The following is a 13,815-nucleotide window of genomic DNA, read 5'->3' as shown; positions in this document are numbered from 1 at the left end:
TAATTATGTGTATTGACTATTGTAGGAGAGAGTCTGTCTACTTCAGTAAGATATTAGACTATGAAGCACTGAGATTTCTGCATTATTTTTTATGACAAGGAGAAATTTAATATAACAATATTTAAGGGGTTTCAGGCAAGATGGAGTCATAGGTAGAAACACTTCACTTCCTTGCACAACCAAAAGAAGGGTAACAACCAATTTAAAAACAAACCAGAACTGCCAGAAAAATCAAACTGTATGTAAGTCCAGCAACCAAGGAGGCAAAGAAACATTCGTCCAGACTGGTGCACCTAGGCAAAGAAAAATGGCACAAATGAAAGAACAGATCAAAACTCCAGGAAGAGAACTAAGCAATGAGGAGATAGAAAACCTATCAGAAGCAGAGTTCAAAACACTGGTAATCAGGATGCTCACAGAAATAACTGAGTTCAGTCACAAAATGAAGGAAGAAATGAAGGCTATAAAAAGTGAAATAAAGGAAAACATATAGGGAACCAGCAGTGAAGGGAAGGAAATCATGACTCAAATCAATGATTTGGAACAAAAGGAAGGACTAAACATACAACTGGAACAGAATGAAGAAACAAGAATTCAGAAAAATGAGGAGAGGCTTAGGAACCTCTGGGACAAATTTAAATGTTCCAACATCTTAATCATAGGGGCACCAGAAAGAAAAGAGGAAGAACAAGAAATTGAAAATTTATTTGAATAATGAAGAAAAACTTCCCAAATCTGGTGAAGGAAATAGATTCCCAGGAAGTCCAGGAACCTCAAAGAGTCCCAAAGAAGTTGAATCCAGGAAGAAACACACCAACACACATCATAATTATATTACCCAAGATTAAAGATAAAGAGAAAATCTGAAAAGCAGCAAGAGAAAAGGAGAAAGTTACATACAAAGAAGTTTTATGAATAGTATTCCATAAGACTATCAGCTGATTTCTCAGAAGAAATCTTACAGGCAAGAAGGGGCTGGAAAAAACTATTCAAAATCATGAAAAGCAAGGACCTACATCCAAGATCACTCTATCCAGCAAAGCTATCATTTCGAATGGAAGGGCAGATAAAGTGCTTCCTAGATAAGGCCAAGTTAAAGAAGTTCATCATCATCAAGCCCTTATTATATGAAATGTTCAAGGGACATACCTAAGAAAAAGAAGATCAAAAACTATAAACAGTAAAGTCACAACAAACTCACAACTATCAACAACTGAACCTAAAAAAAAAAAAGCAAAAATACACTAAGCAAACAACTAGAACAGGAACAGAATCACAGAAACGGAGATCACATGGATGGTTATCAATGGGGAGGGGGCAAATAGGGGAAAAGGTACAGGGAATAAGAAGCATAAATGGTAGGCACAAAATAGGCATTGAGAGGTTACAAATAGTATAGGAAATGGGGAAACCAAAGACCCTGTATGTTCAATCTATGGATATGAACTAAGGGAGTGGGGAATGCAAGAGAGTGGTGGGGTGGAGTGGGGTAAAGGAGAGGAAAAAACTGGGATAACTGTAATAGTATAATCAATAAAATATACTTTAAAATAATATAATTATAAATATTGTTAGAAAATTTTAACTACCATTTCCCAAAGTAGAGCCTGAGAAAGTTTCATGGAATATGTTACAGAAGAGTTCTAGGATCAAGAAATTTGGAAAACTCTGGGTTAAGCAAAGTTCAACAAGTTTCTTTCCTTCAATATCTCTTACATTTTAATATGTTAATATGCATTGTAAATATTCAAGGAGAATTTCTGTGTACAACACTGACCAAAAAAATTTTTAGATCACATATTTATAATACAAGTTCTACAGAATACTTTGTGGGAAACACACTAAATATTTGTAATCCTGATTATTTCATAAACATCAGTTTGTCTTCATTCAATGTGAAACTTCAAAAGAAATGAGTTGGTAATACAATTCACATAAAAAATTTTCATAACAAAAGATTTACCTCAAACGATCTTTTTTTCATAATGAGGTACATTGTTGTACTATAAATACTTATTAAGTGACTTAAATTCTAGCACAAATTCAGTCTCTGACAATGCACCAACAAACATGAAAGTGTGTGGTTAGAGTTAAGAAGTGTCCTCCTTCCCGACATACCTAAATTCCTTTACAACCTGTTATAAGCCCATGAACTTGTCTAAGCATTTCTAAAAGGTAGTTATAGTTAAAGCTGTTCTAGTCTTTGGAGTACTAAGTTCCAAAAGTTTGTTTTCCTATTGCCTTGAGCAGGATTCTTAAACTCAATATGCCTCAGTTTTTTACATCCATAAAATAGGAATAATAGAGATTTTCAGTCCAAATGGCCAAGTGAGTTGCCGTTGTGCTTGCCTCCTCCCACAACCACATCAAAATTACAAGTAAATTATAGAACAACCACTGAGAACCACCTGAAGACTAGTTAAACAGAGAAGTCTTACAACTAAGGATATAAAGAAGAATCTACAGTACACTGGCAGGAGGAGTGCAGACACAGAACAGGCAGGTCCCCACTTCCACTGCATGGCAATTAAATATTGGGAGGGGTATCTTGGCTGCAGAAGTATCCGCTGAGCAGCAAGGGATCCAAGACCAACGCCTGGCTCCCTAGTCCAGGCACCAGTGCTGGAAAGAGATGTCCCCATAACACCTGGCTGTAAAAACCAGCAGGGATTGTACCAAAATGAGATAGAGGCCTGCTGGAGACCCAGGGGCTCCTCTGGAAGGGCCTTTACATGGACTCACTCACTCACAAATTCACTCACCCTGGGCTACAGTGAAGAGGTAGCAGCTTGAAAAGTGCCAGGGAAGGGAAGGAAATGAATTGACTAGCTTCAAGCTAAGGGCTGGAGGAGCAGAGCGCAGGATAGCCCTCCAGGGATGGAATTGCTGACAGGCTACATTTCCCCTGTGTTGAGTACTTGCCCCTCCTAGCCAGCAGTCACAAGCAGGTACCATAATTGAGCTCTCCACTAATCTGGTTAACACTGTTTTCCCTGCTCTGGTGATTCCCTGAGACCATACCCCACCCAACTCACATGCCCAGCCTAAACAATTTCTAGTGGATTTATTCACACAAGTGGCCTGCCTCAGCTCACACTGTGGATTTTTCTAATCTTTCTCAAATGTTCACAAACCCCAAATGAGCAGCAGCTAGCCTCAGTGTGCCCTGAACTCTTGCTAAGTGGCCCCAAGCCTGACACAAGTGACAACCAGTCTCAACTTACATTGTAAGCCCTATCAGGTAGCTGAAAGCCTGGCATAAATGGCAGTGAGGGTTGGCTTGGAATAGAGCTGCAACTAAGTGGCCCTGAGCCCAGCATAAGCACAAGTGTTGGCTGGCCTCAGTTCACATCATGGTGCCCACTAAAGGGCCCCAAGCTTGACACTAGTGACAACTGGCCTCAGTTCAAGCACAGCCTCTCTCAAGTACTTCCAAGCCCAGCACAAATTGCATTCACTTTGTAGCTCCCACCAGACAGCCCCAAGCCAGGCACAAATGACAGTTGACATTGGCCTGTTCTAGAACCCTTCCTAAGAGACCCCAGAACACACACAGTGGCTCATTGAGGACAGCCAATCAGTTCCACAAATGGCACACCCAAAGGATAGATGTGTCTAGCACCAGAGCCCCACTATAGCAATTCCCACTCAGTGGGGTTAGCCAACACACAACAGCTTGACTGCTGTAGTCAGAACCATCCCTCATAGTCAGCCTGAAGATCAAACCCACCCATTAAGGTACCAACAGCAATCGAGGCTCAACTATAACAGGTGGGCACACACAGCCCACACAAGGGAAACCTATAGAGCACCCAGCTCAGGTGACCAGGGAGACTGTACACTGGGCCTCATGGAATACCTAATACATAAGGCCACCCTGCCAAGACTGGGAAACATAGCAGATCTACCCTATACATAGAAACCAACACAAGGAGTCAGCCAAAATGAGGAGACAATGACACATGTCCAAAATGAAAGAACCAGACAAAAAAATCAGAAAAGGAACTAATTAAAATGGAGACAAGCATTTAACCCACTCCAGAGTTCAAAACACTGGTTATAAGGATGTTCAGTGAACTTAGGAAAATAATAGATGAACTCAGTACTAACTTCAGAGATACAGACCATAAAAAAGAACCAGTCAGAAATGAAGAATATAATAACTGAAATGAAGAATACTTTAGAAGGAATAAACAGTAGGTTAGATGAAGTAGATGATCAAATCAATGATCTGGAAAACAAGGTAGCAAAAAACATCCAAACGGAACAACCAAAAGAAAAAGAAATTAGAATAGTGTGAGGAACCTCTGGAACAACATCAAGCATACCAACATTCACATAATAGGGGTACCAGAAGGAGAAGAAAACAAGAGATTGAAATTTATTTGAAGAAATAATGACTAAAAACTTCCCTAACTTGGAGAAGTAAATAGGCATATAAGTCAAGAAAGCACAAGATGAACACAAAGAGGCCCACACCAAGACACATCATAATTAAAATACTGAAGGCTAAAAACAAGCAGAGAATCTTAAAAGTAGTAAGAGAAAAGCAATTAGTTGTATGCAAAGGAGCTCCCATAAGACTGTCAGCTAATTTTTCAACAGAAACTTTGCAAGTTAGAAGGGAATGGCACAAAATATTCTAAGTGATGAGAACTAAGGACCTACAACAAAGACTACTCTACCCAGCAAGGTTATCATCTAGAATTTTTTAAAAAAGAGAGAGGCAAGCCCTGGCTGGCATCGCTCAGTGGATTGAGCATGGGCTGCGAACCAAAGTGTCACAGGTTCAATTCCCAGTCAGGGCACGTGCCTGGGTTGCAGGCCACAGCCCCCAGCAACCACACATTGATGTTTCTCTCTCTCTCCCTCTTTCTCCCCCCCTTCCCTCTCTGATTATAAATAAATCAAATCTTTAAAAAAAGAGAGAGAGAGAGAGAGAGAGGCAAATAGCCTTGCATGGTATGGCTAAGTGGATTGAGTGACAGCTTGCAAACCAAAGGGTTGCTGGTTCAATTCTCAGTCAGAACATATGCCTGGGTTGTGGGCCAGGTCCCCAAGAGGTCATGTACGAGAGGCAACCACACATTGATGTTTCTCTCCCTCTCTTTCTCCTTCCCTTCCCCTCTCTCTAAAAATAAACTTTAAAAAACCAATTTAAAAAATAGAGGTAAAGAGTTTCCAGACAAGAAAAATGGAAAGGGGTTTATTAGCACTGAACCAGGATTACAAGAAATGTTAAAGAGACTTCTTTAAATAGAAAAAAATCAAAAATATGAATAAGAAAATAAAGGAAAGAAAAAAATTCTCATTGACTAAAGCAAACACATGGTAAATCAGTGGACCAACCAACTGTAAAGTTAGTACAAAGGTAATAGAAAAAAGTATAGAGAATATGTGTAATTATTACAATAAATTAAGGAGTAAAGGAGTTTTTTTACTTCTTTACACAAGAAGTAAAAAATCATGACCAAACATAAATGTAGAAAGGGGGAATATAAAAAAATCTAGTTATTTTAGAATGTGTTTGAATTTAAAATAGACTACTATAAACATAACCTGGTATATAGGAAGCATATGGTGACCTCAAACCAAAAATTTACTGGAAGTGTACAAGAAATACAGACAAAGGGATCCATAACACTACAGAAAGTCATTAACATGCAAGAGAAGAGAGCAAGAGAATAAGAAAGGAACAGAGAAAAACTACAAGAACAATCAGAAAACAATTAATAAAATGGCAATGACTACATATCTATTGATAATTACTTTTAATGTAAATGGACTAAATGCTCCAATCAAAAGATATAGTGTGGCTGCATCAATTTTTTTTTAAAAAGTATAAATGCGCACAACTGTAATGGAACAACAATAAAATAATTTTTAAAAAGACCTGTTCATATTCTATTTATAAGAGACCCACTTCAGATTGAAAGACACACAGAAACTGAAAGTAAAATGGCCATCATAAACAAATCAACAAACAAGTGTTGGAGAAGATGCAGAGAAAAGGGAACCCTGTGCACTATTGGTAGGAATGCACACTGGTGCAGCCACTGTGGAAAACAGCATGGAATTTCCTCCAAAAACTAAAAATTGAACTGCCTTTTGACCCAACAATTCCACTGCTGGGGATATATCCTAGGAACCCTGAAACACCAATTCAAAAGAACCTATGCACCCCAATGTTCATAGCAGCACAATTTACAATAGCCAAGTGCTAGAAGCAACCTAAGTGCCCATCAGTAAATCAGTGGATCCAAAAACTATGGTACATTTACACAATAGAATTCTATGCAGCAGAAAAAAAGAAGGAGCTCCTACCCTTTGTGACAGCATGAATGGAACTGGAGAGCATTATGCTAAGTGAAAATAAGCCAGGTGGTGAAGGAGAAATACCATATGATCTCACCTTTAACTGGAACATAATCAACAAAAGGAAAAAAGCAAACAAAATATAACCAGAGACATAAAAATTAAGAACAATCTAACAATAGCCAGAGGGGAAGAGGGAGGGGACAGTGGGGAGAAGGGTTTTCAGGAACTGCTACAAAGGATACATGGATAAAATCAAGATAGAGGGTGGAAGCAAGGGAGGGAGGTGGGTTTACCTGGTGGTGTGACGGGGGGCAGGGGCGGAGTGGTGGGCAGAAAATGCAGACAACTATAAATGAACAACAATAAAGTAATTTTTTAAATGGCAATAAATACATATCTGTGAATAATTGAATCTAAAAAACAAACTAAGCAAACAAGAATAAGAGAGACAGAATCATAGATATGAAGTACATTTCAATGGTTTCCAGATGGGAGAGGGGCCAAGTAGATGGGTGAAAAAGGTGAACGGATTAAGATGTACAATTTGGTAGTTACAGTATATTCATGGGGAGGTAAAGTACAACAGAGAGAATAGAGTAGCCAAAGAACATATATGCATGACCCATAGACGTGGTGTGGGGATTGGCTGAGAGAGTCAGGTGGTGCTAAGTAGAGGTGGACAAAGTGGGGAAAATGGGGATAACAGTAATAGCATATACAATAAAATGTAACTTTTAAAAAATAAAGAAAAAATAAAATTTTGGTGTAAATATTTTTTGAAAATAAAAAGATCATACACCATGATCAAGTAGGATTTATTCTAGGGATGCAAGGTTGATTCAATGCCTGCATCAATTAATGTGATACATCACATAAAATGAAGGATAAAAATCATATGATTATATCAATAGATGCAGAATAAGCATTTCACAAAATCCAACATCCATTTATAATAAAAACTCTCAGCAAAGTGAGCATAGAGATAATATACCTCAACCTAATAAAGGCCATGTATGACAAACCCACAGCTAACATTGTACTCAATGATGAAAAGCGGAAACCTTTTTCTTTAAAATCAACAAAACAAAAATGTCAACCCATGCCACTTTCATTCAACCTAGTATTGAAATTCCTAGCTACAGCAATCAGACAGAAGAAGAAGAAGAAGGAGAAGCCGCCACCACTGCTGCCGCCATTGGAATTGGAATAAAAGAAGTAAAACTGTTATTATTTGCAGATGACATAATACTACATATAAAGAACCCTAAGTAATCTACAAAAAAAAAATTAGAACTAACAAATGAATTCAGTAAAATTGCAGGATGCAAAGTTAATATTCAAATATCAGTTGTATTTTTATATACCAATATGATCAATCAGAAAAAGAATTTAAGGCAACAATCCCATTTACAACTACATCAAAAAGAAATACCAAGAAATAAATTTAAACAAGGATGTAAAAGACCTATATTTACAAAACTATAAGACAGTGAATAAAGAAATTGAAGAAGTTACAATAAATGGAAGGACATACCACACTCACGGACCAGAATTACCATCATTAAAATGTCCATACTACCCAAAGCAATCTACAGATTCAATTAAATAAATCCTTATCAAAATACTAATGGCATTTTTCATAAATGAGAACAAATGATCCTAAACTTTATATGGAACTACAAAAGATTTCAAATAGCCCAAGCAATCTTGAGAAAGAGGAACAAAGTTGTAGATATCATGCTGCCTGATATCAAACTACACTACAAAAATACATTAATCAGAACAGCTTGGTACTAGCATAAAAACAGACACATAGATCAATGGGGAACAGAATAGAGAGCCTAGAATAAAGGCTATTGACCACACCTATATGGTCAATTAATATATGACCAAGGAGGTGAGAATATACAATGGAGTAAAGACAGTTTCTCCAATAGATGGTGCTGGGGAAAACAGTCACATGCAAAAGAATGAAACAGATCACTTACACCATATAGAAGAATAAATTCAAAATAATTAAACAGACTTAAATGTAAGGCCAGAAACCATAAAACTCCCAGTAGAAAACATATACAATAAACTCTTTGTCATTTCTCTTAGTAATATTTTTTGGATCTGTCCCTCAGACAAGGGACAAAGAAGAAGAAATAAACAAATGGGACTGTATCAAACTGAAAACTTTTTGCACAGTGAAGGAAACCATCAACAAAATGAAAAGACAACCTACTCAATGGGAGAAAATATTCACCAATGAGACATCAAATAAGGGATTAATATGCAAAATACATAAGGAACTCATATAGTTTAACACCAAAACAAAGAACATATATGCACAACACATAAACACAGACAACAGTGCGGTGATAGCCAGAGGGAAGAGGGGCTGGGAGCTCGGTACAGGTGGGCAAAGTGGGGGAATGAAATCATATATAATAGTGTCAACAACAAAAATAAAGTTAAAAAAGAAAAACAATGGGCCAAAGATCTGAAAAGACAGACATTTCACCAAACAGAACATACAGGTGGTCAATAGACCTATGAAAAGATGCTCAACGTCACTAGTCATCAGGGAAACACAAATTAAAACCACAATAAGATATCATTTCACACCTATCAGAATGACTATCACCAATAAATCAACAGTATTAGTGAGGATGTGGACAAAGGGGAACCTTCATGCACTCTAAGTGGGACTGTAAACTGGTGCAGCCATTATTTAAAAAAAAAGTATAAAAGTTCCTTAAAAAATTAAAAATGGAACTACCAGAAGTTCCAATTCTGGGCATTTATCCAAAAACACTAATTCAAAAAGATATCTGCACCCCTATGTACCTTGCAGCATTATTTACAATGGGCAATATATAGAAGCAATCTAAGTGTCCACTGACAGATGAATGGATAAAGAAGAAGTAGTACATATACACAATGAAATATTATTCAGTCACAAAAAAAATGAAATCTTGACATTTCTGACAACATGGATGGACCTAGAGGGTATTTTGCTAAGTGGAACAAGTCAGACAGAGAAAGACAAATACCATATGATCTCACTTATGTGTGAAATTTAAAAACCAAAATAAACAAACAGAAACTCACACAGAAAACAAATTTATGGTTGCCAAATGGGAGGGGGTTGGGGGAATGGGTGAAAAAGGTAAAAAGATTAGGAAATACAAATTTCCAGTTATAAAAACAATCGTGGAAAGGAAAGGACAGCATAGGAAATATAGTCCATAATTGTGTAGGGTATCAGGTAGTTACTAGATTTATTGGGGTGATCACTCATAGATTGTATAAATGTCTAATCATTATGTTGTATACATGAAACAAATATAAAATTGTATGTGAACTGTAACTGAAAATAATTTTTTTAAATAGAAATCATAATCACAGGGTTGTTATGAGGATTGAATGAAAGGAGATAATCCAGCACAGTACTTGGCACATTATAAAAACTTAATAAATATTAACTATCATTTCATTCCAAAAAAACAGTACTTTGCTTCTCTTTGGTTTACCATTACTTCCTGCTTCATTTAAATAACATGATGTATGTGAATTACCTAGCACTGTGCCTAGCTGTTAGCGGCATTCAAATAAAATGGTCATGAAGGTATAGGAGTCTTCATATATATAGTTATCTCCTAATTGATTCTAGATAGCAATTTTTATCTTACAAAAGCCTTTCATTCTGCCATGTCTCAACAAATCTAAAGGAAAAAATTATTAAATATATTGTATCACTGAAACTGGAAATTACCTGGCACTTATTCTTGCATACTTACTTCTTGGTCATAGCATTTATTAGTGTCTGTATTCACATATGGAAAAAATGACTTTCAAAAATGTTGAGGGATTTTTTAAGGTAATAAATAAACCAATAACCAAGTAACAAGAAACATTGCTCACTTAGCTCACCTTCGAATCCACTGGTAGACAGCTCCTTTCAATAAGAAAGAACTAATCCCTTTCCTTAAATGTTACATAAACAACAAAACAAAGTACCCAATTGCTTTTTTTCTGTATTAAAACTATGAAAGGAAAGGAATATGAAAGTATAAAGGGGTGATCACTCTAGTTCGAGTTAAAATAAGCATTAGCAAGTGAGATAAAGATTCAAAGAAACATTTAGCTGAACAATTAGAGAAAATGACTTTAGCGAAAAGGTCAATCAGACAAAGTCATCGTTTGCTTATCGGAGTTGTGCTATTACAGTCACCAAGTGTATTCATGACAATGCAGATATATTTATACACAGAAGAGGAAAGGTCCTATTCAAAGCAGGAGATCAAGCAGAGATTCCAAGAGGTTCTTTGCAACATTTTCATTTGGATGCCATTAATGAATGAGTTGGTCAAACTAAATTAATTAGGAAAGTTTAAAAAGGCTTTAGTAAAATTCTCTTTCTACTAAACCTTTGTTAATGGATTTGTCTAGCAAAATAAAGCAAGCAGATATCTGCTGCCTTTGTAGCCATCCAGTTAAAATATATTCGTTACTCGTATTTAATCCATTTACACATTTTCATAAGGGATTACTACAGATATCACAGACTACCTGCAAACATGCACCATTTATCTCAGATCTAGAGGAGCTGGCAAAGTACTATTCACAAATTAAGATAAATTTCCTAGTGTCTTAAGTTTTAAAGTTTCTCTTCCTCAAATTTTTTATATTTATATGTATATTATTTTACCTATATAGTTGTTATTATACATTTATATAGGACATAATCATTTAAGTGGTCAAAAGCCTAGAACTTTGTCCTAGCTATTTCCTTATATGTAAGCATCTTCTGTTGCTCAGTCTCCACTGGCTTTAATACCCCTTGTAACTTCTGTCTTTGTTCTGTTGAAGTGTATATACTAGTTTCACAGCCCAATCCAGTCAGCTTCTAGTGGGTGACATTAAGAAACAAGGGTGAGGCCAGAATGCACTAAGATTGATGCCAGGTTCAGAGAATGGAATTAGAAGTGAGAACAAGGCCAAGGTAAACTAAGCCATCTTTTACTTACAGCTGACACGTGCTGCAATAGATACATGACATCAATCATGTCCGCCAGGATGAGGAGTCTGGTAACTGCAGCCAGCAAGGCTCTGGCGGCTTGAACTACAGCTTCCCTTTTGGGGAGATAGCAAGGGTCATCTGCAAATCTCTCAGCTGACACTTTCAGAGCTTCACCTGAAAAACACAACCCCAAATAAGTCATACTTTAATTTCAGCTAAGCGTGTTTCAGCATTTATCATCCAACCTAGTTCCAAGTACGTTCCATGACTAAGCATAATTTTGAAATACTGTCATTTGACACTAAAACACTGTCTCTCAATAAACAATGCTGTTGCAAATTGCCATTTGTTTTTGATAAAGGCTCTGGCATTTAAGAAGCACAATACCATTTTCCGGCAAGAAAACTGTGCTCGGTTGACTAGCAACATCTAGTAAAATTGCTGTCAACATCTACATTTGCTGAATCTCAGTTCTGTGAAAGGTTTCATTACTAAGACTTCAATTGGATATAAGCTTGGGTATAATACTAAGGTAAATCTTCACTGAGCTACTTTCCAACTTAGTGGATGTTAGAAAGGAGTTAGCCTTTAAGATAATATGACAGCAGCTCTCTGACAAAAGTTTAATATAGGTAGGTTTATCCTAAAATATCAATGTAGTAAATAAACTGTCTCCTAAACTTAAATACAAAAAAATAATATTTCATAGTACACAACTATTAAAGAAATCTGTCCACTATACTGAGGTTTTTTACTTCAAATACACTTTATTATAAGAAAGGAATGTGCACTCATTCGTTTATAAAAGTTCAAAACTCAGAAGAGTGTACAAATGAAAAAAGAAGTCCCTCTTTACCTCCTCCAGGAACATAATTGTTAACAAATTAACAAATTACCACAAAAAACTGTTTAAGTTTTTCAATTTAAACTTATTTGTATTATACAAGCAATATGTGCTTATTGGTTTTAAATTATTCATCATACTAAAGAGTATAGAGTGAAAGTTTTTTAAATCTCCATATTATTCCTAAACCCATTAAGTTCTTATATATCTATCCAGAAATTTTCTCATGAATGTTTCATGTGTGGGTATACATGTGTATATATGTATATTTATACGTGTTTTATATATGTATTTTATGAATATATTCACATGTTCATACACATTAATATAAATGAACATATTTTCAAGAGATTTTATGTCATAAGAAAATATAGATGTTTTGTTATAAACAGACCATACAGAAGATACAGACATGGATCCTGTTCATAAATGATATAATACTATAAAATCTTTCTACAATTTTCTCTTTTTACTTCACATTATTTTTTTTCATATTAGGGTAGAGATGATCAAGGGTCTCTATGGCACAGTAACCAACAGTATGGACTCTGAAGCCATTCTGCCTCAGCATCTCTGTCCCACTGCCTTGGACAGTCACTTAGCCTCTGTAAATGGGTCTAATAATAATAATACTTCAGTTTTTATAAGCATTAAGAGCAGTGGTTAGAACTTAATGAATATCTGATTAGCTAGTATTGTCATTATGTTTAATCCTTGATTAAAGTTACACTTTATTGATACACTTATTTTACCAGGCCCCTAACCCTACTGAACCCACAAATCATTACCAACTTTTTTCTGTTTAAACAATACTACAAAGAACACCCATGAGATATATCTTTGCATGCATAAGGAAATTTAGTTGTGGGATAAATTCATAAAAGTAGAATTGCTGAATCAAGAGGCAAATTAATTTTAAGTTTGTGTGTGTGTGTGTGTGTGTGTGTGTGTTGCCAAAAAAGTCTCCAAAATACAGCCATCTCACTAACAATATATGAAATGGCCTATTTTATTCACTCTACTCTATGAATATTAGTTTTCATTTATTCATGAACTTCAGCATAAAGAAAATGAAATAAATTATTTATTAAATATAACAAAGAATAGTGTTCCTTATAGTGGAGAAAACCTGTAAAGAGGGTCTGAGATTATCTCAGTGTGTTCATATACCACCTTTAGCTCTCTTAAGCAGCACTAGGTTCAAAGCTCAGACTCTTAAGTCAGATACTTCTGAGGTCAAATTCTAATCCACTACTTTTAGTTTTGAGACTTGGACATTAATTACTTTTATTGTCCTTATCTATAGGAAAGAAATAAAATATTACTTATCTCACAGTGTTTCTGGAATATTTAAATGAGACAGAGTTCATAATCTATATTTAGCACATATATGAACGTGGAAAGCACTCTGAAAATATTAGAAGAGATGGCAAACTTTTAAGAACAGTAAATGGTGATTTTTATGTGTTTTTCTGAAAGTCAGAATTGCAGCTAGGAGACTGTGAAAAATTACATAACCTCAAAAATTTAGAGAACAAATGAATCCTCACAAAAAAAATCAACTTTTTTTGTAATGATTCTGAATTAGAAAGTCATGATAGCCTTTGTAGAATATTGTCTTTGACTTAATATACTGAAAGTAAAT

General features: G+C 35.7%; 1 protein-coding gene across 3 annotated transcripts in view; it reads right to left on the bottom strand.

The window, feature by feature from the left end:
* CTNNA3 (catenin alpha 3) overlaps positions 1-13,815 on the bottom strand; it is a 1,497,017-nt gene that overhangs the window by 1,386,064 nt on the left and 97,138 nt on the right. For all 3 annotated transcript variants that reach the window (XM_028513307.2, XM_036026899.1, XM_036026898.1), the window contains exon 4: positions 11,334-11,500. In XM_028513307.2, the coding sequence (XP_028369108.1) occupies positions 11,334-11,500 (167 nt within the window). The remainder of the gene's footprint in view (positions 1-11,333; positions 11,501-13,815) is intronic.

This window comes from Phyllostomus discolor, chromosome 5 (assembly GCF_004126475.2).
Source record: "Phyllostomus discolor isolate MPI-MPIP mPhyDis1 chromosome 5, mPhyDis1.pri.v3, whole genome shotgun sequence".
Lineage (NCBI taxonomy): Eukaryota > Metazoa > Chordata > Mammalia > Chiroptera > Phyllostomidae > Phyllostomus > Phyllostomus discolor.
This window is presented reverse-complemented; position numbering and strand designations above follow the sequence as displayed.